Source organism: Microcaecilia unicolor, chromosome 5 (assembly GCF_901765095.1).
Source record: "Microcaecilia unicolor chromosome 5, aMicUni1.1, whole genome shotgun sequence".
Classification (NCBI taxonomy): domain Eukaryota; kingdom Metazoa; phylum Chordata; class Amphibia; order Gymnophiona; family Siphonopidae; genus Microcaecilia; species Microcaecilia unicolor.
Genome location: NC_044035.1, coordinates 37,840,193 through 37,868,192, shown reverse-complemented (window position 1 = coordinate 37,868,192; position 28,000 = coordinate 37,840,193). Strand labels below are relative to the sequence as shown.

At 43.7% G+C, this 28,000-nt stretch overlaps 1 protein-coding gene across 1 annotated transcript; it reads left to right on the top strand.

The window, feature by feature from the left end:
• Nucleotides 1-12,687: 12,687 nt before the first annotated feature.
• LOC115469981 (60S ribosomal protein L26) lies at nt 12,688-21,267 on the top strand. Its single transcript, XM_030202797.1, has 3 exons — nt 12,688-12,862; nt 14,076-14,216; nt 21,135-21,267. Exons 1-3 carry the CDS (start codon nt 12,695-12,697, stop codon nt 21,261-21,263), a joined length of 438 nt encoding a protein of 145 aa, XP_030058657.1. The 5' UTR covers nt 12,688-12,694; the 3' UTR covers nt 21,264-21,267.
• The last annotated feature ends 6,733 nt before the right edge of the window (nt 21,268-28,000 follow it).

Below are 28,000 nucleotides of genomic sequence, written 5' to 3'. Positions count from 1 at the left end.
AGCATGTGGTCACTACAAAATATTAGTGTGTGAGCACTTACCAACACCTATTTTGTAGGCAGTAAGGGGGTCTTTTACAAAGGTGCACTAGCGTTTTTAGTGCGTGCTAAACGCTAGAGATGCCTATAGGAATATATATATATATTTATTTATTTGCTGCATTTGTACCCCACATTATCCCACCTATTTGCAGGCTCAATGTGGCTTACATTATATTGCAAAAGATATAATTATGAACAGAGTAAGAGGTTTCTTCTAATTTAACATATTACTATACAAGAATTGAGAAAGATATGTCTGTAGAATGATTTACGTAACTCATACTAAGAAGCAGTAAAATATAATGATCAAAAATGATAATATGATTAAAATAATCAATTCAGAGGGATCAGTAAGTGGTTGGTTTAAATATAGAATAATCACATCATTAAGGAGGATTCTTATTGTAAGTTTCTTCGAACAAGTGCGTTTTTAATAATTTCCTGAAATCTGTGAAGTCACGTGTTATTTTTATAGTATTCGGCAGTTTATTCCATGCTTTTGTGCAGAGGTATGTGAAGGTAGATGCGTGTAATGATTTGCATTTGAGTCCTCTACAGTTAGGGTAGTGGAGGTTTAGGAAGGTATGTGATGAACTTTTGATGTTTCGTGCTGGTAAGTCAATTAGGTCTGACATGTATGAAGGGTGCCTTTAGAATTTAGTGCATTCTAAAAACGCTAGCACGCCTCTGTAAAAGGGGGCCTAAGAGCTCACGTGCTAATCCTGCGCTAATCAACACCTAGACAAGCCCTCTTCCCAATACAGTAAAAAATATTTCTTAGCATGCGGTTTGCTTGTGCAGATCAGGAAATTACTGTAGGAAGCCTTAGCTTGTCCCGCGGTCAGCCCTTTTAAGCTGCAATAAGCCATGCAAGAGAAACAGCGGTCACTAGAACGGGAAGTGTAATATATAAAGTCATTAGTATATCCTTTGATAAACATCTCAGTCTTGAGCAGGCTTGTTCAACCTACGGCTTGCAGAAGCTTGGCATTTTTTTTGGGGGGGGGGGGGAGGGGGGATACAGATCCTTGCAGCATGATCCCTGCCACAACTCGTCCATCTGTGAGCTGCAGCCATGCAGTGCTGGACATTCGGGTTGGCCTCACGGTTTCAAGTTTCAGGAGACTTGAAAACATGCAACCAATCCAACTTCCAGTGCAGTGTGGCTCCAGCTCGTGGACAGAGGAAATCGCAGCAGGGATCCTGTGGCAAGAATCTGCAACTGAAGACAGTTGAGGGGAAAGGTTAAAGGAAAGGGAAGGGGTACATGAAAAATGGGGGGAGGCTGGGGCATACACGAGAGAAAAAGGCAGGGACAGGGCATGGGAGATGTGTGCATGTTCATGTACACATGTGTCTTGGCCCACTGAATATGATGAAATATTAAATTTGGCCCCTGATTTACAAAAAAAGGTTGGACAAGCCTGGTGTTGAGGTACCTGCTAAAGTTCATTGCTTCATCTTGCACAGCAGTTGGTATTTGACAGGGCTATGCCAATAGGCTACACAATGCTGACATCTAGTGGCATTTAATCTCAGAACATCTTTTATCCAGACAGATACCATCAAGGTGTATAACACTAACACTGATATTCTTAAAAATGCACACAAGCAGTTTGCTTACACAGAGGATTCAACCTTCCTTCAGAAATATAAGGACCAAAGTTCAAAAAGTCCCTGGGCAGCAAAATAACAGGTTAATTTTAGCCAACCTAACTGGCTAGGTTCTCAGCTTCAGATTTTCTTAAACCTAGCTGGATTAAATTTGATCAGATGGAGGTCACGTGGTGCTGTTCCAATGCACAACCTTTTTAGCGCTTTTCACTTAACTCGAACCATCCTTTGATTGCTCTTCAGTGTATGAATCTATGGACAAATATCTTAGATGGTCTTCCAGCGATATGAAAAACACAAAGAGGGAAGGAAAATCCTCACGTACAGCAAAAGCAATGGACACAAAGAGTGAGGACGAGTTGAACAGGAAACCCGGAAATCGTTATTTAATTATCAATAAAGATGTCAACAATGAACGTAATATTATATACTTGCTTATGGTCTTTCTTTGGCATTTCTGGGACATAGACTATAGAAGTCTGCCTGGCCCTATCCTTATGTTCCAACTGCTGGAATTGCAGTCAAAGTCCACTCCAGCCTATTTGTCCTTAATCGAAACTTTTCACATCTGTGCTGTTAAAGCAAGGAGGAGGAGGATACAGCACTCAAAGAATGAGTGCTGTGTCCTCCTCTTCCTTGGTACTTGGTAAGTGAGAGGCTGGAACAATTGCAGCGCACACTTCCACGGGAACCCTGCAGGAATTGTTTCCATCCCTATGGGATCCCCACAGCATACACGAGTTCTTCCTGTCATCACTGGCTAAAAAACCTTCTCATTACTCTTTTAATATACATAGTCCATCAATTTTCTTAAAAGAAACATAATTACCTAAGTATTTCAACACTGGGACAGACCAAACTTCCATCAAGCCCAGCATCTTGTTTCTAACAGTGGCCAATCCAGGTCACAAATACCTGGCAAGACCCCAGAAAACTCAATACATTTTATGCTGCATATCCCAGAAATAAACAGTGAATTTTCCCCAAGTCAATTTAATAATGGTCTATGGACTTTTCCTTTAGGAAGCCGTCCAGACCCTTTTTAAACCCTGATAAGCTAACCGCCTTTACCACATTCTCTGGCAACGAATTCCAGAGTTTAATTACATGTTGAGTGAAGAAAAGTTTTCTACGATTCGTATTAAATTTACTACTTTGTAGCTTCATCACATTCCCCCTAGTCCTAGTATGTTTGGAAAGAGTAAACAAACAATCCATGTCTACCCGTTCCACTCATTATTTTATATAGCTCTATCATATCTCCCCTTAGCTGTCTCTTCTCCAAGCTGAAGAGCCCTAGAAACTTCAGCCTTTCCTCATAGGGAAGTTGTCCCATCCCCTTGATCATTTTTATCGCCCTTCTCTGTACCTTTTCTAATTCCACTACATCTTTACTTAACTTTGAAAAATGCTCGGACACTCTCTGCAGCGGTTCTGCGGCCGACAACGGCCAAAGTTTCGATAAACTGCTTCATGGTCCGTGGAGCTACAGAAAGCGTACAAGCATTTTTCAAAGTTAAGTAAAAACATTTGTTTAAGAAAATTGATAGACTCTCTCTCTATGTATATATTAAAACAGTAATCAGGTTTTTTTTTAGCCAATGATATCAGCAGGAACTCATGTATACTGTAGGCATTTTGGACCAAGTAGAGTGTTGAGGCTTTTTCCTCCTTTTTTAAAAGAAAGAATTAAAAAAGAAATATAAAAAAGCTAGAAGAATTCATAATGTAGTGGTTTGGAACTGGTGATAGTACCCACTGTAGAGAGGATTATTGTTTCATTTTACTATTAAATTTTGAGTGCCTATCATAGTATGTTCAGCGCTGCGTGCGTCTGGTATCGCTATATAAATGCTAATAGTAGTAGTAGAAGTCAAGAGTTTTCTTTACATAAATTGTGTAGGAAGCAGTAATATGAGGGATTTCTTCCTCTGCGCATAAATTCCGGGTTCTGGAGGAAAATGCAATCTGTGGCCCCTTGAGGAATTCACAGTAAACGAAAATGCCCCATGTAGTTCTGAATGAAGGCTGATGGTACCATAGTAGCCCAATACAGTACAGTTCCATTCGAGCTAGAAAGGCAAAGGAACTGTCGGGACCAAAAAAAAAAAAGGGGGGGGGGGGGGGGAAGAAGAGGGACTCGGATAGTTTCCCTTGTTTCTCTTAACTTAACAGAAATGGTACCAGTTCTGGAGTCACAGCATTCTGTCAGAGAAGCAACCATAAATCTGTAATAGAAGAGTTCTCTTCTGTCTTGTGGCTAGTTTGGAAACTGGTATCAGAAAGCATTAATCTGGTTAGGATCTGTTTTTCAGTTTTCTACGGCTCTTTAATATTGGCAGGTCCTCCCATTGATGGTTTCCTGCAGCAGTTCAGGCGTAGATTCTGCAGCAAGGATTTGAATATTTGGTATCATCACCTTTTCTAAGACTGAGGCAGTTTCACAACACATTTGCATGTGCTTATTTGGTTCAATTTTATTCCATCTTTCCTAGAAAGCTCAAGATGGATTACAATTTTAACTGATCATCAATCCATAAAGCTCTCACACAAAGATATTTGCATGGAATTTTATACAGAAAACCACATCTATATAAATAAAAATGTAAATGTTCGTTTGTTCAAAATCTTAAATCTCCGAAAGTTTTTCACCGATTGCTAGTACATAAGTAATGCCACACTGGGAAAAGACCAAGGGTCCATCGAGCCCAGCATCCTGTCCACGACAGCGGCCAATCCAGGCCAAGGGCACCTGGCAAGCTTCCCAAACGTGCAAACATTCTATACATGTTATTCCTGAAATTATGGATTTTTCCCAAGTCCATTTAGTAGTGGTTTATGGACTTGTTCTTTAGGAAACCGTCTAACCCCTTTTTAAACTCTGCCAAGCTAACCGCCTTCACCACATTCTCCGGCAACGAATTCCAGAGTTTAATTATGCGTTGGGTGAAGAAAACGTTTCTCTGGTTTGTTTTAAATTTACTACACTGTAGATTCATCGCATGCCCCCTAGTCCTAGTATTTTTGGAAAGCGTGAACAGACACTTCACATCCACCTGTTCCACTCCACTCATTATTTTATAAGCCTCTATCATGTCTCCCCTCAGCCGTCTCTTCTCCAAACTGAAAAGCCCTAGCCTCCTTAGTCTTTCTTCATAGGGAAGTCGTCCCATCCACGCTATCATTTTAGTCACCCTTCGCTGCACCTTTTCCAATTCTACTATATCTTTCTTGAGATGCGGCAACCAGAATTGAACACAACACTCAAGGTGCGGTCGCACCATGGAGCGATACAACGGCATTATAACATCCTCACACCTGTTTTCCATACCTTTCCTAATAATACCCAACATTCTATTCACTTTCCTAGCCGCAGCAGCACACTGAGCAGAAAGTTTCAGTGTATTATCAACGACGACACCCAGATCCCTTTCTTTGTCCGTAACTCCTAATGTGGAACCTTGCATGACGTAGCTATAATTTAGGTTCTTTTTTCCCACATGCATCACCTTGCACTTGCTCACATTAAACGTCATCTGCCATTTAGCTGCCCAGTCTCCCAGTCTCGTAAGATGACGGCAGATAAAGACCTGTCTGCCCAACAAGATAAACTCATATGTGCTACTTTATGTGTATACCTGACCTTGATTTGTATCTGCCATTTTCAGGGCACAGACTGTAGAAGTCTGCCCAGCACTAGCCCTGCCTCCCAACCACTAGTCCCATCTCCCACCACCGGTGCTGTCACCCAATCTCCGCTAAGCTTCTGAGGATCCATTCCTTCTGAAAAAGGATTCCTTTATGTTTATCCCACGCATTTTTGAATTGCGGTACCATTTTCCTCTACACCACCTCCCGTGGGAGGGCAATCAGAGTATCCACCACTCTCTCCGTGAAAAAATACTTCTTGACATTTTTCTTGAGTCTGCCCCCCTTCAATCTCATTTCACGTCCTCTAGTTCTACCGCCTTCCCATCTCCGGAAAAGGTTCATTTGCGGATTAATACCTTTCAAATATTTGAATGTCTGTATCATATCACCCGTTTCTCCTTTCCTACAGGGTATACATGTTCAGGTCAGCAAGTCTCTCCTTTTACGTCTTGTAACGCAAATCCCATACCATTTTTGTAGCTTTTCTTTGCACCGCTTCAATGCCTTTTACATCCTTAGCAAGATACGGCCTCCAAAACTGAACACTATACTCCAGGTGGGGCCTCACCAACGACTTGTACAGGGGCACCAACACCTCCTTTCTTCTGCTGGTCACACCTCTCTCTATACAGCCTAGCCTTGTCACACTGTTTTGTCGCCTTCAGATCCTATCACCCCAAGATCCCTCTTCCCGTCTGTATATATCAGACTCTCACCACCTAACACATACGTCTCCCGTGGATTTCTACTCCCTAAGTGAATTACTTTGCATTTATTTACATTGAATTTTAATTGCCAAACCTTAGACCATTCTTCTAGCTTCTGTAGATCCTTTTTCATGTTTTCCACTCCCTCCGGGGTGTCCACTTTGTTACAAATCTTGATATCATCCGCAAAAAGGAAAACTTTACCTTCTAACCCTTCAGCAACGTCATTCACAAATATATTGAACAGAATCGGCCCCAGCACAGATCCCCGAGGTACTCCACTACTCACCTTTCCCTCATTCGAGTGAATTCCATTAACCACCACCTTCTGGCATCTGTCCATCAACCAATTCCTAATCCATTTCACCATGTCGGGTCCTATCTTCATCCTGTCAAGCTTATTCAAGAGCCTCCTGTGGGGAACAGTGTCAAAAGCTTTGCTGAAATCTAAGTAGATTACTTCTATAGCACGTCCATGATTCAATTCTCTGGTCACCCAAAGAATTCAATAAGATTTGTTTGGCACAATTTACCTTTGGTAAAACCATGTTGTCTCAGATCTTGCAACTTATTGGCTTCCAGGAAATTCACTATCCTTTCCTTCAGCTTTGCTTCCATTACTTTTCCAACAACCGAAGTGAGGCTTACCGGCCTGTAGTTTCCAGCTTCTTCCCTATCACCACTTTTGGGAAGAGGGACCACATCCGCTGTTCTCCAACCCCACGGAACCTCTCCCATCTGCAAGGACTTATTAAACAAATCTTTAAGAGGATCCGCCAGAACCTCTCTGATCTCCCTCAATATCCTGGGGTGGATCCCATCCGGTCCCATGGCTTTGTCCACCTTTAGATTTTCAAGTTGTTCATACACACTCTCTTTTGTGAACGGTGCTATATCCACTCCATTCTCATATATACTTTTGCCTGTCAATCATGGTCCTTCTCCAGGATTTTCTTCTGTGAAAATAGAACAAAAGTATCTGTTTAGCAAATTTGCATTTTCTTCATCATTATCTACATAGCAGTTCGCAGCATCTTTCAGTCTCACAAGTTCCCAATAGTCTTCAGGATTCAAATCCCTCTGGACATGTTCATATTGTTTCTTTTTCTTTTCTCCTCCCAACTTAAAGATCTTTTTAAAATTAATGAAAGCCATTGCCCCTTTTTTTTTTTTTTTAATTAGGGCAAAATAAAATGTGCTCTTATTGGATAAACTAAAGAAAAAAGGAGGCATATTAATATAAATGACAACTAAATATTTCACAATGCATTGCTCCACGTTTTCCAAAGTATTAAGTGTACTTTGGAAAAAAATACATAAACAGCTTGAGAGAAATTCTCTTCTTGAGAAAAACCGGCAAAAACTCCAAACTCTGTAATACTGCATTTAGCAACAAGTCTCGACAGCTGCTATCACGGAAATGATCCAGATGCTCCGACAGCGGCAAACCAGTTCTTAGTCACAGCACAACGAGGCGTTTCCCACACTCATGGAGTTAAATGGGTCCAAATCAGTGACTGATTTTGCTGCAAACAGTAAACTTAGTAAGAGCAACCTGTCAGAGAGTCGGGGTATGGTGTAGGCCGCTCACTGTCCAGTACTCCATGCTCTTTCTTCTCTCTCTCTCTGGCTTCTAGGCTTGGTTTTTCGTTGTTGTTACATTTGTATCCCGTGCTTTCCCCACTCATGGCAGCCTCAATGCGGCTTACATGGGGCAATGGATGGTTAAGTGCAGGGTTACCATACGTCCGGATTTACCCGGACATGTCCTCTTTTTGAGGACATGTCCGGGCGTCCGGACGGATTTGGCCAGCCTGCCCGTTTGTCCGGATTTCTGGACAAACGGGCTGGCTGGCGGGGGCGGGACTCCCTTCCCCTCCCCCGTCACCTCCCCTCCCCTCCCCTTATGCTACTATCCCTGGTGGTCTAGAGGTACCTCTTCACTCTTCGGGGCAGGAAAGAAAGAGCCCCTCTTTTCTGCCCAGAGCGCTGCTGCTAGCTGCCCTGCTGCATCCTGTGTGAGTCTTGCGAGGCTGCTTCAACTCTCGGCGACCATTTTGAAACGCCGAGAGCCGGACTCACACAGGATGCAGCAGGGCAGCTAGCAGCAGCGCTCTGGGCAGGAAAGAGGGGGCTGTTTCTTTCCTGCCCTGAGCGAAGTACCACCTCTAGACCACCAGGGATAGTAGCGTAAGGGGAGGGGAGGTGATGGGGGGAAGAGGGGGTGACTGGGGGCGGGGCAAGTGTCCTCTTTTTAGGAGGACAAAAAATGGTAACCCTAGTTAAGTGACTTGCCCAGAGTCACAAGGAGCTGCCTGTGCCTGAAGTGGGAATCGAACTCAGTTCCTCAATACCAAGGTCCACCACCCTTCCGCTCAGGGGAGGGGCGGCTGCGTTCCGGAACTCCAGGCCGACCCGAAAAAAAGCAGAAAATACTGCCGCCATCGCCGCCGCCACCACCACCACTACTACTACTACTTATCATTTCCATAGCGCCACCAGACGTACGAAGCTTTACAATTCAACATGAACAGGCAGTTCCTTCTCAAGAGAGCTTACAATCTAATTTGGACAGACAGGACAAATAAGGGATAAGGGTCAGGACAGACAGGACACGTAAGAGATAAGGGTCAGGACAGACAAGCTATGGGTGGGCCTGGATGGGCCCAGGCCCACCCAATTTCGGCCCAGGCCCGCCCGCCCACCCAGCGCGCACACAACTATAGCAGCAGCCTAGCTGCCTAGCGTGACAGCAGAGACGGCACCCGACCCGCGAGGCTCTGGCAGTGGCAGCTGATCTCTTCAGGCTCCGAGTTCAGCTCAGGCCCGCCCACCACCCAAGCGCACACATACACTGCATGCAGCAGCTTAGCCGCCCTAGCATACGTCGCGGGCACCCGCACTCAGGGCAGGCTCCTCAGACGACATCAGCCCACGCCCACCTACCTTCCGGCTTCGGAGAGAGGCAGAGTGGCAGTCGGCTCGGCGCTGAATGTACTTGCAGTGCGTCGTGGTTGTTCTTCGCGTTCGCATCCATCCTAGTGGGCGGTAGCGGTATGACCTGGACGTGGCTGGCTGTGCGCAGCGGCGTACCTCGCTCTCGCTCCACTCGGCTCTGTCGTCCGCTCGCTCGTGATGTGGGATCTGAGGGAGGGCAGGCTAAGGCTAAGCTGCACATGGCCACACATGCACGCACGCAGGTTTCAGCCTGTCCCTTCCCTCCCTGGCCTGAAAACGTGGGAAATTGAATTGGGAAAGAAACAGAAAGGTCTGGTCTTCGAAGTTCAAATTAAGAATTTGAGATCATTGAGAATCGACTCGAGTTCCTGTCTCGGCCCCAGGTAACTTTACTCCAAGCAGCAGCTGCCAGCCCAGCCAGCCCAGCCTAGCAGCAGGTAATAAAATTGTAAATGCTTTTTGGGGTTTTTTACATCTTATTTTTAACATCATCATGTAATTTGTTTTTAAAATTATATATATATATATATATATATATTTAGTGCCCACCCAAATTAGCTCTGGGCCCACCCAAAATGTCAGGTCTGGCTACGCCACTGACGGATAAGGGACTACTGAAGTGAGGAAGATAAGGGTTACGAACAAGTGAAAAAGGAGTTAAAAGCAGCATTAAACAGGTGGTCTTTTAGCCTGGATTTGAAGGCGGCTGTAGCTAGGAACCGGATACCTCCGCCTGAGGAAAAGTACCACAAAAGGGAAAAAAAATATTGAGGAAGACTAGCAGCAGCCCTCCGCAAAGAAACCGGGAAAGGGAATCCCCAGCAATAACGCCCCTCCCGGCAGGTGCGCGCCTGTAATCCTTCCTTTCACATCCACCTCCTTGTTATCACCTCGCGCTCGCTCGTATCAAGAGGAAAAAGAAAAACCCCGCCCCTCCACCAACGGTAACCTTCGACTCTTGCGCTCGCGGCTCCCATCCTTTTCTAGTCCCTGACTCAGGATGGAAGGTCCTCTCACTCCCTCCCCACGCGCCAATTCAAGGTGGCCGCCGAGAGTCTCGCGAGGCCGCTTTAACTCTCGGGGCTGGGCTCTTTAAAGAAGAGCTCTAAGACGCCGCCTTTAGTGTTGGGTGTTGGTCACGTGACGTATTACGTCCCTGCCTCGTCCCCCTCCTCCCCTCACGTCTTTCCTGTTTTTCGCCATTTGTTGGCCACGTGCTGAAGCGGAGCTCCTCGGACTCAGGTCAGCGCTTCCCGCTGGGGGACACGGGCCTGTCGCTCAGCGAGCTCGGTAAAGGGTGCCGGGTTCCGTCCCGCGCTGCCTGTTACAGCGTCTCGGGGTAAGGGAGAGAGGTGCAGCGGGCCTAGTCGGCGTGTGTGACATCCCTTTTCCCTTCACCTGTTTGGTCTGTGTCCGCCGCTCACCCCCACCCCTCCCTCACTCCTTGCTCCCGCTCAGTGTCTGACCCCTTTCTCCTGCTGCTCTCGCTTTCTGTCTTCAACTGACTCCCGAGGCTATGCTGCGGGTGGCGGGGAGGGGGCGGTAGTATCACGGCAGCGGGAGCAGCAGCGCGTATGCGGCTCCGCGAAATGCCCTTTGCTGGGGAACTTAGTTTGATTCCCACTGCAGCTCCTTGTGACTCTGGGCAAGTCACTTAACCCTCCATTGCCCCTGGTACAAAATAAATATCTGAATATATGTAATGCTTTGAATGTAGTTCCATTTCCCTATTGGAGATTCTACATGGAATGTTGCTACTATTGGAGATTCTAGATGGAATGTTGCTACTATTGAGATTCTGTTGCTACTATTTGAGATTCTACATGGAATGTTAATGTTGCTATTCCACTAGCAACATTCCATGTAGAAGCCTGCCGTTGCAGATCAGCAATGCGGCCGCGAAGGCTTCTGTTTCTGTACGTGCAGGACGTCAGACTCACAGAAACAGAAGCCTGCGCGGCCGCATTGCTGATCTGCAAGGGCAGGCTTCTACATGGAATATTGCTAGTGGAGGAGTAGCCTAGTGGTTAGTGCAGTGGACTTTGATCCTGGGGAACTGAGATCAATTCCCACTGCAGCTCCTTGTGACTCTGGGCAAGTCACTTAACCCTCCATTGCCCCTGGTACAAAATAAGTACCTGAATATATGTAAACTGCTTTGAATGTAGTTGCAAAAACCTCAGGCAGTATATCAAGTCCCATTGCCCTTATCATTCCAGTTTAATAGTTCATGCTGTTATAGGTCAACATGATTATTGCAATCTGCTTTTTGTGGGGTGCCCTGACAAAGTACGAAGACTGCAAACATTGCAGAACACCTCCGCTAGACTAATATTATTAATTTGGATTTCTAGACTGCTTCTACCCAAAATCAGTTCTAAGCAGTTTACAAGTATTAAATCTTGATTACTGGAGATTGAAAAGAAATTATTAAGGAAAGTGAGGAGATACTGAGCAAGATATTGGAAGAGATCCCAAGAAATCCCTCAGGATTTACAACAGACATCAGTCTGCTTCATGAGGTTTGCAATAGCAAAATCCTGTTCCAGTTTTTGTTGTTTCATTTGGTTTACCAAGGAATCATCATTTACGTCTTGCTTCTGCTTTTACAAGTACTGCAAACATCAGATGCAACCAGGGGCGTAGCTATGTGGGGCCACGGGGGCCTGGGCTCCCATAGATTTGGCCCTGGACCCCTCTGCCGATGACCCTCTCGACCCCCCTCCCGCCGTCGCCTACCTTTCCTGGCGGGGGACCCCAATCCCCGCCAGCCGAGGTCCTCTTCTTCCCGCAAAGGCTTCGTTCTGTTTCTGACGTCCTGCACAAAGTCTTTGTGGGAAGAAGAGGACCTCGGCTGGCGGGGATTGGGGTCCTCCGCCAGCAAAGGTAGGCGACGTTGGCGGCGGGAGGGGAGGTCAAGAGGGTCGGCGGCAGGGGTCTTCAAAGTTGGTGGGGGGGGGGGGCGCTAAAATGTGCCCCCCTCACCTCGGGCTCTGGACCCCCCTCCCGCCGAAGTCTGGCTACGCCCCTGGATGTAAGTAACTAAAAGTAGTAAAACTTGGTGAAATTATTACGTTGGTAAAAGTAACAAATTTTTCCTGTACTTCTTTACAAGTAAAAGTGACAAGACATTTACTTAAGTACAGTAACTAGTTATATTTACTTAGTTACTGTGTTAGTAGCATTGTGCACAGCTTAGTAAACAGCGGGGTTAGTTTGTACCTGTAGTACTACTACTGTACTATTGCCCGTTGCAAAAAAAAAAAAGAATCAAGATTCAGAGATGACATCCTATCCCCAATAGTTTATAATGACTTGCTAGACCGCTCTAGCTGACAAGATAGTACAAAGCAGTGTACAGGCTAAAAATTAAAAGGAAAAGGAGAACCCCATGTGAAACAGGAAAGTTAAACAGTCAGACCAGGATAGATAAGGGGGAGGCCTCTTACTGAGGAATCCAAAACAGCAGGTCAGACTGGTCCCTCGAAAGTCAGAGGAGCTCCAATCTCTCTCGCTCCTGCTGGCAGCCCTATGAGCGCCGCGGCCTGTAACCTCCTCGTGGCAGGCAGCATCAATTTCGCAGCAGCGTCGCTGAGACTTCTACTTTAATTAGGGGGACTGGGGGGGGGCATGAGCTAGGGAGATGAAATATCTGTGGTTCGTTGTGGCTTTCTTGTCTTATTTGACCTTGATTTCACATGCTGTTTTCTTTCTGCAGCCATCATGAAGTTCAGTCCGTTTGTTACCTCTGACCGTAGCAAGAACCGTAAGAGGCATTTCAATGCACCTTCTCATGTTCGCAGGAAGATTATGTCCTCTCCTTTATCTAAGGAGCTGAGACAGAAATACAATGTCCGTTCTATGCCCATTCGGAAGGACGATGAAGTTCAGGTAGGTGTACTTCATAATGTAGGGTGAGACTAAGCATTCCAGGAAACGCTTGGGGAAGGAGCGATGCCAGCACAGATCCTGGTGTAACTCAAGTTTCTTGTGCTTTTGTGCTGGAATAGTCTTATTACCAGTTAAATAATATTAGAGTTCTTGTATGTGCTTTATGTAAGTATCAAACTGAAGTTATTAAGAACAATACTCTTGACCTTTGTAATTACGTCATATATAATGCAGTATAATTCATGGACCCTCAAATAAAGAGCATTGTGAATAAGCCAAAGTTGGTGTCACTGCAGCATAAATATCATTAGTCTATTTTCTTTGAAAACACATTTTTATAAAATCTTTATAGTAGAGTCTTTTTATATAAAATGAATTATTTAATTTAGAATATTGGCATTTTATAAGTATTGGCATTTGTTTGACAAATTGCTTAATACTAACACTTGAAATCCAGTGTAGGAGACAAGTTGTGTTTTTAGTCACTGATAAATATCCCGTGAGTGGTTGTGTTACCACTAATTGCTTAAGAGTATATTACAAGAGTGACATATTGGGTCAGATTAGTAATCCATGAAGCCCGGCATCTTGTCTCCAACAGTGGACAATCGGAGTCACTTGGTGGTAATGGGGAGATACACACTGTTCACTACTTCAGGAAATGAGCATCAGGGATGCAGGGATAGTGCTGTTACCTGATAAGAAATGCAGTGTGGACATGAGAACAATTGTGGGCTACTCCTCCTCATCACCTCCAGCATCTGAGCTGCCTTGCTGGTTTCACTGCAGAGAACAGGTTGTGAGACATTCCACTGGACCTGCTGCAGACGTGGCTATCTGCAGAGATTTCAGGTTTCTCCAGAAGCAGAGCTCTGCTGGTACAGGATAAAGCAGCACTGGAAGACTGCTGTCCTGATTTATTTATTTTGTCCACACTATCTGGCACATAAGACAGCAGAGCACGTGAAATGTTGGAGGAAAGAATACTGAACACCTTGCCTTCCCTCAGAGACACTTCTTCGCACGTATTGTGTAGAATGGACTTAGATGGGGGAAAACATTAACTCATCTGTATTGGAGCGGTTTTCAGCTCATGTGCTTGTTGACCTCAGAAGCGGATGAGACATTTTCTTCCCTCTGTCTCACAAAGGTGGTTGTATGTGCACAGGTGAGTCTGAGGACCATCACTGATTCTGAGTCTTTTTTTGTACAGGTTGTTCGGGGACACTATAAAGGTCAGCAGATCGGCAAAGTAGTCCAGGTGTACAGAAAAAAGTATGTCATCTACATTGAACGGGTACAGCGTGAGAAAGCCAATGGCACCACTGTCCATGTTGGTATTCACCCCAGCAAGGTATGGCCCAGCCAGAGGTGTTACTATTCTGGCATGATAAGCACGTCAGATGGACATCTCTGTGGTTCTTTTACTGAGGCTTCCTTTGATATTGCATGCAATAAGCAAACCTCTAGCTCAGTGGTTCTCACCTAGTGTGTCACCAAAAACTTGACAGTAAATTTGTGTTTTCTTAACAGCCCTGTATGCGACAGTTTGGAGATAATTATGGAGACTTCAAGTACATGACTTTTGGGTTTTAACCAGTCTCTACTTCTGTCACCAGCCTGATCTGGAAATGTTGCAGGTCTCTGGCCCACCCGTCCTCCATCCTAGCAGTCCCCACCATTGCTTCTGTGTTCCCCTTACATTGTTATTAGCAACAATGTAATGGTACATAGGGTTAAAACATTTTTTTATTCAGCTATGAATTGCAGTGTTTAGTGTGTTACGCCTTTGAGCCTTTTCTGTTTGGTGTGTTAGAATTTTGGATTTAACATGTAGTTGACATGGGCCACGTGTGCTGTACAAGCAAGCAGAGCTTTTGGAATCTGTTGCTGAAGAGATTTAGACCATACTTTGTGATTGTGCTCTGGTGCTGAGTGGTATGTGAGTAGTGATTGCAGGTGATGCATGCAGCGGTTGCCAAATTATTTGAGTGGCTGAAGACAATAGAATATGTAGATTTGCAATCTTAATGGCAGTTTCCTAGATTCTAGCAAATGCAATTAAGTTTTTTGGCTGTACTATTGAAACTGGCAATGCTTAACTACTGGATTAAGTTTGTGGTTGAATTATCACTTTAACAAACAACAAGAAAGCACCCCAAATATACACTGATATGATATTAAGCGGTTTGTGGAAATGGAGGGATCAGAAAGCTGATGTACTCTGTGCCAGCTGATTCTCCTTTAACACATCACCAGATACAGTGGGGGAAATAAGTATTTGATCCCTTGCTGATTTTGTAAGTTTGCCCACTGACAAAGACATGAGCAGCCCATAATTGAAGGGTAGGTTATTGGTAACAGTGAGAGATAGCACATCACAAATTAAATCCGGAAAATCACATTGTGGAAAGTATATGAATTTATTTGCATTCTGCAGAGGGAAATAAGTATTTGATCCCTCTGGCAAACAAGACCTAATACTTGGTGGCAAAACCCTTGTTGGCAAGCACAGCGGTCAGACGTCTTCTGTAGTTGATGATGAGGTTTGCACACATGTCAGGAGGAATTTTGGTCCACTCCTCTTTGCAGATCATCTCTAAATCATTAAGAGTTCTGGGCTGTCGCTTGGCAACTCGCAGCTTCAGCTCCCTCCATAAGTTTTCAATGGGATTAAGGTCTGGTGACTGGCTAGGCCACTCCATGACCCTAATGTGCTTCTTCCTGAGCCACTCCTTTGTTGCCTTGGCTGTATGTTTTGGGTCATTGTCGTGCTGGAAGACCCAGCCACGACCCATTTTTAAGGCCCTGGCGGAGGGAAGGAGGTTGTCACTCAGAATTGTACGGTACATGGCCCCATCCATTCTCCCATTGATGCGGTGAAGTAGTCCTGTGCCCTTAGCAGAGAAACACCCCCAAAACATAACATTTCCACCTCCATGCTTGACAGTGGGGACGGTGTTCTTTGGGTCATAGGCAGCATTTCTCTTCCTCCAAACACGGCGAGTTGAGTTCATGCCAAAGAGCTCAATTTTTGTCTCATCTGACCACAGCACCTTCTCCCAATCACTCTCGGCATCATCCAGGTGTTCACTGGCAAACTTCAGACGGGCCGTCACGTGCCTTCCGGAGCAGAGGGACCTTGCGGGCACTGCAGGATTGCAATCCGTTATGTCGTAATGTGTTACCAATGGTTTTCGTGGTGACAGTGGTCCCAGCTGCCTTGAGATCATTGACAAGTTCCCCCCTTGTAGTTGTAGGCTGATTTCTAACCTTCCTCATGATCAAGGATACCCCACGAGGTGAGATTTTGCGTGGAGCCCCAGATCTTTGTCGATTGACAGTCATTTTGTACTTCTTCCATTTTCTTACTATGGCACCAACAGTTGTCTCCTTCTCGCCCAGCGTCTTACTGATGGTTTTGTAGCCCATTCCAGCCTTGTGCAGGTGTATGATCTTGTCCCTGACATCCTTAGACAGCTCCTTGCTCTTGGCCATTTTGTAGAGGTTAGAGTCTGACTGATTCACTGAGTCTGTGGACAGGTGTCTTTCATACAGGTGACCATTGCCGACAGCTGTCTGTCATGCAGGTAACGAGTTGATTTGGAGCATCTACCTGGTCTGTAGGGGCCAGATCTCTTACTGGTTGGTGGGGGATCAAATACTTATTTCCCTCTGCAGAATGCAAATAAATTCATATACTTTCCACAATGTGATTTTCCGGATTTAATTTGTGATGTGCTATCTCTCACTGTTACCAATAACCTACCCTTCAATTATGGGCTGCGCATGTCTTTGTCAGTGGGCAAACTTACAAAATCAGCAAGGGATCAAATACTTATTTCCCCCACTGTAGGTCTGGTTTATGCTGCAGTGTGTGTTTCTGTAATTGGATTGTTTTGCAGTGCAACATCCTGTGAGTGGATTAACACTACTTTGTCATCTCCTGTCTTTTCGGTATTGGATTATTCTGCAGGTCCTCTGGTTCTGCTCTGCAAATGGACAGAAGCCTGATGTGCTGTTTTTTTAATTACCCCAGCAGTTGAGCTAAGAAGGACATTGTACTGCAGTCACTTATAACAGTACAAATACCCCAAAGTTTTGCAGTTGTAGTGAGGTGGTATTTGTGTGTGTTTTAACATAGCAAGTATTTATTTATTTATTTGTAACATTTGTATCCCACATTTTCCCACTATTTGTAGGCTCAATGTGGCTTACATATTCCGGAGAGGTGGTTACAGGCTCCGGTGTAGACAGTACATGTTAGTTATTATAAGTTCAGTTAAAATGGGGTTGGATGATTCATCCCCTGCAGATTTTGAGATGAGTTCAACGGTAAGAGAAGGAAATTGTCTGTCAGCTAATGTGGTAGTTGTGCTTCGTGTTCATTATTTACGTTTGTTCTGTGGGGTAGGCCTGTTTGAAGAGGTGAGTCTTTAGTTTTTTGCGGAAGTGTAGGTGGTTATTCGTGGTTTTCAGGTCCTTTGAAAGCATATTCCAGAGCTGAGTGCATATGTAGGGGAAGCTGGATGCGTATGAAGATTTGTACTTCAGTCCCTTGCAGCTTAGGAAGTGAAGGTTTAGGTAAGTTCTTGATTATTCAATTGAGTTTCTGGCTGGTAGGCCGATTAAGTCATCCCATTCCCTTTATCATTTTCATCGCCCTTCTCCGCACCTTTTCTAATTCCACTATATCTTTTTTGAGATACGGCGACCAGAATTGAACAATATTCAAGGTGCGGTCGCACCATGGAGTGATACAAAGGCATTATAACGTCCTCATTTTTGTTTTCCATTCGTTTCCTAATAATACCTAACATTCTATTTTCCTGGTTCTCCTCTTACCTCTTACTTCGTTCTTTCAGTGTTCACTCTGGTGGATCCTCTTCAACTTCCATCCCGCTTTCTGTTGGTGTGCCTCAGGGTTCTATCCTTGGACCCCTCCCTTTCTCCATCTATACCTCTTCCCTTGGTACCCTGATTTCATCCCATGGCTTTCAATACCATCTTTACGCTGATGACTCTCAGATCTACATCTGCATCCCTGAAATCTCAACCTCAATCCAGGATAAAATTTAAGCCTGCTTGTCCGACATTGCTGCTTGGATGTCTCAACGCCATCTAAAGCTAAACATGACCAAAACTGAACTTATTTTTCCCCCTAAACCCACCTTCCCTCTTCCCCCTTTCTCTATCTCTGTTAATGGCTCTCACATCCTCCCTGTCTCCTCGGCTCGTAAGCTTGGAGTCATCTTTGATTCCTCTCTCTCCTTCTCTGCACATATTCAATAGATCGCCAAAACCTGTCGTTTCTTTATCTACAACATTAGCAAAATTCGCCCCTTCCTTTCTGAATACGCCACCAGAACCCTTATCCACACCCTTGTCACCTCTCGCTTGGACTATTGCAATTTACTTCTCACTGGCCTTCCGCTCAGTCATCTCTCTCTTCTCCAATCCGTCCAAAATTCTGCGGCACGACTTATTTTCCGTCAGAATCGTTATACCCACACTAGCCCACTCCTCAAGTCACTCCACTGGCTCCCTGTCCGCTTTTGCATACAGTTTAAACTTCTCGTACTGACCTTTAAATGCATCCACTCTGCAGCCCCCCATTACCTCTCCACTCTCATCTCTCCCTACATTCCCCACCGTGAACTCCGCTCACTGGACAAATCTCTCGTCGTTCCCCTTCTCCTCCACTGCTAACTCCAGGCTTCTTTCCTTTTCTCTCACAGCACCTTATGCATGGAATAGACTTCCTGGACCTATATGTCTAGCTCCATCTCTACCTGTTTTCAAATCTATGCTGAAAACTCACCTTTTCACTGCTGCTTTTAGCTCCGAGCCACTACTCAATTGCCCTCCCCTTGTCCCTTCCTTCTCACCCATTACTTCCCTCACCCGTAACTGTCTTGTCTGTATTATTTAGATTGTAAGCTCTTTTGAGCAGGGACTGTCTCTTTTTGTCAGGTGTTCAGCGCTGCGTGCGTCTGGTAGCGCTATACAAATGCTAATAATAATTATTATTATGTAGATCGGGGCTAGGCCATGCGTATTTTGTGTACAAAAGTGCAAATCTTGAAGGTAATGCGTTCTTTGATAGGAAGCCAGTGGAGGTTTTCGTGGAGGGGTCTGCTCTTTTGTATTTTGTTTTTCCATAGATGAGCCTGGCCGCTGTGTTCTGGGCGGTTTGGATTTTTCTTAGTATCTTTTCTTTGCATCCCGCATAAATTCCATTGCAGTAGTCAACGTGAGCTAGTACCATAGTTTGAACCATATTTCGAAATATGTCTTTCGGGAAGAATTGTTTATCCGTTTGAGTTTCCACATTGTGTAGAACATTTTCTTTGTGGTGTTGATTGCTTGACTCTCTAGTGTTAGGTTGCTGTCTATGGTAATTCTGAGGATTTTCAGTTTATCAGAGAGTGGGAGTATGTAGTCTTGGATGTGTATGGCTGTGGGTATGGGTTGGGTAGTGTTGTGTTGGGATGAGATGAGATGATGAGACAGTGTGTCTTCCTTGTTGAGTTTCAGTTTGAAGGCAGATGCCCAGGAATCCATTGTGCGCATGCTGTTTTGTATTATGTTGGTGATTTCTGATAAACACGAATTGAAAAGTATGTATGTTGTGACATCATCTGCGTAGAGAAACGGGTTAAGGCCTTGGTTGGCGAGTGACTTGGCTAGTGTGGTCATCATTAGGTTGAACAGAATAGGTGAGAGGGGTGATCCCTGTGGTACTCCACAATCGGTTTTCCAGGGTGGCGAGATGCTTGAATTTGACTTTACTTGTATGACCTTGCGGTTAAGAATTCTTCAATCCATTTGTGTGTTACCGCCTATTCCTGTCTTGTCTAGAATTGTTAGCAGGATGTTGTGGTTGACCACGTCAAATGCGCTTGACATGTCAAATTGTAGTAGGAGGATGTTTTTACCTAGTGCGATTTCATGCTTGAATTTGGCCATAAGTGTGATTAATACAGTTTCCGTGCTGTGAAGGGATCTGAAGCCCGACTGTGATTCATGTAGGATAGAGAATTTGTTGATGAATTCTGTGAGCTGGTTAGTTACGATATTTTCCATTAATTTGGTTGTTAGTGGAATGGATGCTACCGGGTGGTAGTTGGTGATATCATTTAGTTTCTTCTTCGTATCTTTTGGTAATGGTGTGATTAAGATGTTCCGTTTGTCTTTGGGGAATAAACCTCGTTAGAGCATATAATTTAGGTGGGATGTGAGCTCTGCTACGAATCGGTTCAGGGGAGATTTCATTAGGTAGTTGGGGCAAATATCCAGTAGACAGTAAGCAGTGGACAGTTTGTTGGTCTTTTTTGCGACTATGTTTTCTGTGATCAGGTTGAAGCTTGTCCATATTTGGTCTGCCGGGCACTCTCCTGGGTGTAGATCTAGTTCGTCAAGGAAGGTGTCCAGGTTGGTGTTCTTGTAAGGCAAACTGCTACGTAGATTGGTTATTTTTTCTTTGAAATATTTGGCCAGTTCGTCAGCTGGTGGTGCATCAGTGTTCGATGTGGTGACTGGATTGGTGTCTAGTAGGTTGTTCAGTAGTTTATATAGTTTCTTTGTGTTTTAACAGGTATTAACAGGTTCCTCACTTCTCATAGGCATGTTATATTTAAAACAAAACTGTGCTGAATCCTTCAAGGAAGGCAAACCAGGCAGCTGGCAATAGACACTGTCAGGAAGCTAAAACACTAGCAATGCTGCAAATATAGTAATTTAGAAAAGTCTCATACAGGCACTTGCAAGTGTTTAGAGTCTCGGTATACGCCTGATGTCCTTAAACACAATTGAGGGTTGTCTGAAATTTCCCATTTTCCCCTGCTTTAAGGACCCCTGGGTGCAATTTGGTTTGTTTCTAGCATAATATCAATATTCAAGTAAACAAAAGAATTCATTGTAGATTTTGACGTACTGGTGTGTGTAATGTAGGTGTAACATGCACTGTTAATAATAATAATAGACCTCAGCCCCTTGCACAGAGTTGCTTGGAGTTTCTCTTTTGTGTGATGGACCAGTGCAGAGGATTCAGAAAAATACAGGATCAAGGATTTTATCTCTGGCACTCATTTGAATTTTAGATTTGCATTCAGGAACAAACTATATTTTCCACTGTAACCACTATTCTAAGTTTGTATTGAGACTGTGGAGGGTTAAGTGACTTGCTCAAGGTCACAGGGTTCAGCAATGGGAGAAGCTCTTCTTTGTTGACTGTAATTGAGGTGAGCGTTTGCTTTTCTCTTCTCTGTAGGTGGTGATCACCAGACTAAAATTGGACAAGGATCGCAAAAAGATACTAGAACGCAAAGCTAAATCTCGCCAAGTGGGCAAGGAGAAGGGCAAATACAAGGAGGAAAGCATTGAAAAGATGCAGGAGTAAAGTGGGTTACTGTGGAAATCCAATAAAAAAAAAAAAACACTTCATTTTCTACGAAGTTGTGTGATTTGCTTGTTTTATGTTGTCCTGGATTCACAGTCTGATGCAGTGACTTTATATTGCAACGTGTGCTAAATACGGGGAAAAGTGCTGAATAATAGAAGATTAATTAAAAAAAAAATAAGTTGAATAGACCCAAATATGCCATACAATCAGCTAAATCTTGATGTTAAAATGCTTTGTTTACAGTAGGTTTGTGATATCTGTAAAAAAAAAAAAAAAAAAAAGAAAAAACAACAAGAAAACCTCAGCTGCTTATAGCAAAGCAAGTCTCATTCAAATGAGACAGAGGAGACGCAGGCCTGAACACTTGCTACCTTGTCATTTAACATTAGCAGGCAGATGAAATAGTGTGATCGGACTCTATACATTCAGCCTGTCTAATGCACGTGTTGCCATTTCAAGCTGCTTCGTCTTCTCATAATTTGGACTTGAGCATGTGAAAATAAAGGTCATCACTGCACTCAACATTGTTAGGTAAGTACACAGAGGAAACACAGATCTCGGACATTAATAATTAAAACAATCTTCAGCTTGTTTGCTCGCTTATGCGTGCGTCTGGTAGCGCTACATAAATGCTATTAGTAGTATTATTTTTAAGTATTCAGGAGGACAAACACGGCACTCAAATCACTTGTTTTGTGCAAGAATCGGATTGCAAATGTGTACCTATTTGAAATAGAGGACTTTCTAACAATGTACCTTCTTTGTTTTAAATTGTAAAAACAGTTCAAAGCATTCACCTTAGAACAGGGGTTCTCAATCCAGTCCTTAGGACATACCCAGCCAGTCAGGTTTTCAGGACATCCACAGTGAATATTTATTTTTATTTATTTTTGTTACATTTGTACCCCGCGCTTTCCCACTCATGGCAGGCTCAATGCGGCAGGCAATGGAGGGTTAAGTGACTTGCCCAGAGTCACAAGGAGCTGCCTGTGCCGGGAATCGAACTCAGTTCCTCATGAGAGAAATGCATGAGAGAAATCTCAAGTACTGCCTCCATGCAGATCTAGCTCATTCATATTCATTGTGGTTGGCTTAAAAACCTGTCTGGTTGGATGTGTCCTGAGGACAGGGTTGAGAACCATTTCTTTAGAAGTACAGATTTTGTTTACTTTTTATGTATGTATGTGTGTGTGTATATATATATTTATATAAGTTTTTTAAATCTTGTGAACTATGACTTGGGCTCATTGTTGGATGGAAGTATTTGCTAAAGGACACTGTTGTAAGGATATTTGTGGAGTAAGAGATGATTTTATATAGATACAAAGTGGAAAATGATATCTAATAAGGACTCAGGAGAGAAGTAGGTTGCAATGCTGCTGCTGTGAACAGAAAGGTAACTAGATCTGAAGAGGAAATGATGGGATGCACTGACAAAGGAATACATTTTATTACCTGCCTTTCCAAGCCAAAGCTCAAGGCAAGTTCTCTATTCAGATACGTGGGTTATTTCCGTGTCCTGTAGGGTTAGTCTGTTCTAGCTGATGTGAGGGAGGCAGAAGCATAGCCAGGTTTTGATCTCAGGGGGGAGCAGACTTTTATAAAATAGGCACCGGTTGGTGTCAGCTACCAGCAGTGTCTGTGTTGTTGCTCAGGGGCTGTAGCGGGCACTGATTAATACAGGCTGCCCTGGTGCATGTTGCCTAACTTGGACTAATGGAACACAATAGAGGTTGGGTTGCCAGTTCTCCAAAATACAGGATCTTATACTTTGGGAGGATTAAGAGTAAAGGATTGTGTGTTTCTGTAATTGAAGGCTGTAGCTTTGGTTTTTGATAAGACGCTTGGGCTAAATTTAAACTGAGGAAGAGATGTGATATAGTTGAAAGGGTATTAATGAACAAATGCCTCTTTTCCAACACAAGTAGATTATATAGAACTAAGGTCCATTAACTAAAGCTGCAAGGAAGTGAACTTAAAAGTAACATCAGCCACTATTTTTTCATAGAAGTTAATGGATGCCTGGAATCTCTGATGACCTCCAGAAGGAGGCACCTGAGTCACAGTGTAAGGATTAAGAATAGCATTAGCAGTAAATTTGAGACAGATAACCTACCCTGACTTAGGAGTGATATTTATCCCAGTATGGATGAATCAAAACCATTTGGTGACAGGATTGCAAGTGGAACTATTTGATTAATAACTGTGTATTTACTACTTTCCTATAAGCAAGCATAGACTGAAGAATAGTCTTTTTTTTGTACTATGATCCTAAAAGCCAAGATTGTGAGCCCTCTAGGGACAGAGATAGTACCTGCTTATAACTGATTGTAAGCCACATTGAACCTGAACTCTGCTTGGGATAATGTGGGATACAAATGTCAAAATAAATACAACTGCTAAATAAATTTGAGTGATTAAAGGTTCTACTTTGTTCCTACCTGTTTGATGCTGCTTTCGACTCCTGACTTGTAACTTTTATCTTCCTTATGTTTCCTCCTGTCTGTCCTTCCCTTATCCTTTTTGGTCCTGTCTGTTTGTCCTGATTTAGATTGTAAGCTCTTTTGAGCAGGGACTGTCTTTCTTCTTCATGTTCAATTGTAAAGCACTGCGTATGACTGGTAGCGCTATAGAAGTAATTCCTAGTAGGAGTAGTAGTTTTCTCTACTATGCTCAGAGTATACAGACAGTGAGAAGAACACTTTCTGCAGGATTGCATTAGTAAGAAAATGCTGCCCTCTCCTGGTCTCCCAACAGTCTCTGTTTGAATGTGAAATTCGAAAAGAGGTAGAAAACCAAATGTTTATGATCAGCGGGTGTTAAAATGAGAGTACTATTAACAATAAAAGGTGTGTTTTGATGAGTGATCGTGCTTATGGGGGTGGGGGGGGGGGGGGGGAGAGGATAGGTCCATTTGTCCACCCATAGGCAAAGGTTTATTTGCATGTATGTATGCAAACTTATGTATTATGAAAAGCACAGGGACGGGTAGAGATGTTTGTGGTGTGGGGAGCCTGAACCCTTCAGTCCAAGAGTTGAGCTGCAGAGGAATGGAGGTGCCTTTGTGATAAGGAGCCCAAAACCTAACCTGGTAATGCAAAAAAAAAAAAATCTGGCTTGTCCAAACTGCTGATACAGGAAGCCAAAGCATCCTAACACAAGAACAGGTGACCTGACTAGAGCAAAAAGTAAAATGATGCCTGGGAGAGTAGAAAGGAGAACAAAGGGGAGGGGGAAGAATGGAAGAGAGGAATTGGAATACCCTAAAAATACAAATCCATCTTCCACCACGTATTTACCCAGTACTCAACCTAAAATCACAAAATCTATTCCCAGACTGCACTCCTCCCCCACAAAGGAACTGTTTGGACTTCCAGTGTCTGCTTTCTGTTTTTTTTTCTTCTGTTGCTGCTAGACACTTAACACCTCTTTGCTACTCTAATCTTCCTCTGGGAATGAACATAACTCAGTATTTCATGCTTTGTGCTCAATGTTGATCAAAATAAATGTTAGTCAAATGTGCTTATTAAAAAATGTAAAAACTTGTAACAAAAGTCTCCAAATGTTTATAAACTGCACATTGCCCAGTTACCACTGGATTACTGCAGGAGCCCTTGGTAAGGGCTCCCCGTCGCATGGCCACACGGAAAGAGTTTTCTTGCTGCATGGCCATTTTGTTTTTGGGGCTTTTTACCTACTGCAGTGAAAAGGACCCTGGCCTGTGGGGAAAAATGGCCCCACCGCTACCACAGGGCCCTTTGTTCCTCGCAGCTTGGTAAATGGACCCCTCTACTGCACCCACAGCACTTGCAAAACAACTATACAACCTGAATGGAGATGGTACCAGGCGGCAGAGTGTTCTTCAGACAGGTCAGTCAGAAGCAGAGCACGAGCTGCACTTCAGATGCAAATGGCATTCTTTTTGCCTAGGTCCTACGGCCTCTTTTACACAGAAATCAAACTACAGCTGGGTTAGTGGCATGCATTCTGACCCTGTTGTCAACATGCCAAATAACTTTATCTCAGATGTTGTGACTTGAGAGGCCACACTATTGTCTCACTGGCACAACGTTGAAGGGGTCAGCTTGACAATGAAACAGGTTTTCATAAACAATGTGCAGTATTTTTCTAGCCACAGCACCTCTCCAACTGCAAGGGAAATTCCAATACTCCCTTCGCTGGTCTGGTCGTGGCATCAGTGATGAGAACAACATTGTTATTCTGTTACATTGGCACCCTCAACAGTGTTCTCTTGACTGTGTGCAAGGCTAAGGCTTATTACACAACATTCCTCTGCTTGAAAGATGAGATCAGCATTTGGTGTGAAGCTGGTATTACTGGATAGTGTCATGTATTATAATCCATATACCTTTGTTATATAGGAGCATATAATGCTATCATAAACCCTCCACAACTCAGTACACAAGGACAGGGAGAGAATGAGAAAGTGCATAGCTATTCCGTGTGTTTATTCAAGATTATGAACTAAGCTATGCATCTGATACACCTTTCACCTCTGACAGAGAATGAGAATAAAGGCAGAACTGGTGGCTGATCTCTAGTATGAATTTGTACAAAAAGTGGTACAACGGAGAGCTAGATAACCTTTAACATGTAATGGATAGGCCTGTTAAACAAGGGGGATCACTTGATGCCAGGGCTAAGTGTCATGACCTGTCTGTGAATCCAACTACTACCATTATTGATAATTTTTGTAACACTGCTAGTTGTTTTATAGTACCATAACTTAGCCTTGTAGTGTAGCCCCAGTACAAACACAGCATTCATCATCTCTGCTAGATGCTGCTGTAGTTTTCCAATCCTCAGAAGGATTTTCCTCCCAAGGATCCTTGGTCCCTAGCCATGTGTGTTGCTCCTTGATCTTTTAAGCCAGTATCCTCCATTATATTTTCAAAAATAACCTCAAAGATCAACCTTTGTATATTTCCCTTCGACCCCTTTCCCTCAAAATTACTAAAGGACACACTGACACATGATCAATTCTGGTGCAGGAGGTAATGGTGCTGGGGCCGCTTGATAACAGTGATCATAATATGATCAGATTTGATATTAGCTTTTAAGTAAGTATACATAGGAAATCAAATACGTTAGCGTTTAACTTTAAAAAAGGAGACTATGATAAAATGAGAAGAACAGTGAAAAGAAAACAGAGGAGCGACTGCGAGGGTCAAAAATTTACATCAGGCGTGGATGCTGTTCAAAAACACCATCCTGGAAGCCCAGGTCAAATATATTCCGCATATTAAAAAGGACGACGGAAGACCAAACAACAGCCGGCGTGGTTAAAAAGTGAGGTGAAGGAAGCTATTAGAGTTAAAAGAAAATCCTTCAGAAAATGGAAGGAGGAACAGACTGAAAATAATAAGAAACGACATAAGGAATGTCAAGTCAAATGCAAAGCGCTGATAAGGAAGGCTAAGAGGGACTTTGAAAAAAAGATTGCGGTGGAGGCAAAAACACAGTAAAAAATTTTTTTAGGTATATTAAAAGCAGGAAGCCGGCAAAAGAATCAGTTGGACCGCTAGATGACCGAGGAGTAAAAGGGGCAATCAGGGAAGACAAAGCCGTAGTGGAGAGATTAAATGAATTCTTTGCTTCTGTCTTCACCGAGGAAGATTTGGGAGTGATACCGGTGCCGGAAATGGTATTTGAAGCTGACGAGTCAGAGAAACTTAATGAATTCTCTGTAAACCTGGAGGATGTAATGGGGCAGTTCTACAAACTGAAGAGTAGTAAATCTCCTGAAAAATGAGCTGGCAGAGCTATTGTTAGAAATATGTAATTTATCCTTAAAATTGAGTGTGGTAACGGAAGCCTAGAGGGTGGCCAACGTAATGCTGATTTTTAAAAAAGGTTCCAGAGGAGATCCGGGAAATTATAGACCGGTGAGTCTGATGTCGGGGCCGGGCAAAATGGTAGAGACTATTATTAAGAACAAAATTACAGAGCATATTCAAAAGCATGGATTAATGAGACAAAGTCAACGTGGATTTAGTGAAGGGAAAACTTGCCTCACCAATCTACTACATTTCTTTGAAGGGGTGAACAAACATGTGGATAAAGGTGAACCGGTTGACATTGTGTATCTGGATTTTCAGAAGGCGTTTGACAAAGTACCTCATGAAAGACTCCAGAGGAAATTGGAGAGTCATGGGATAGGAGGTAGTGTTCTATTGTGGATTAAAAACTGGTTAAAAGATAGAAAAGAGAATAGGGTTAAATGGTCAGTATTCTCAATGGAGAAGGGTAGTTAGTGGGGTTCCCCAGGGGTCTGTGCTGGGGCCACTGCTTTTAACATATTTATAAATGACCTAGAGATGGGAGTAACTAGTGAGGTAATTAAATTTGCTGATGACACAAAATTATTCAAAGTCATTAAATTGCGGGAGGATTGTGAAAAATTACAAGAGGACCTTACGAGACTGGGAGTCTAAATGGCTGATGATGTTTAATGTGAGCAAGTGGAAAGTGATGCATGGAACCCGAATTACAGCTACGTCATGCAAGGTTCCACGTTAGGAGTCACGGAACAAGAAAGGGATCTAGGTGTCGTCGTTGATGATACAATGAAACCTGCTCAGTGTGCAGGACATCAAACGCAAGCACAAAGATTGCAACTTGATCAGATCATTCGTCCACGCCGCGTGGCCGAGGACTTTGGCTGGCGGGGGTTGGGGTCCCCTGCCAGCACAGGTACGCAGCGGGAAGGGGGT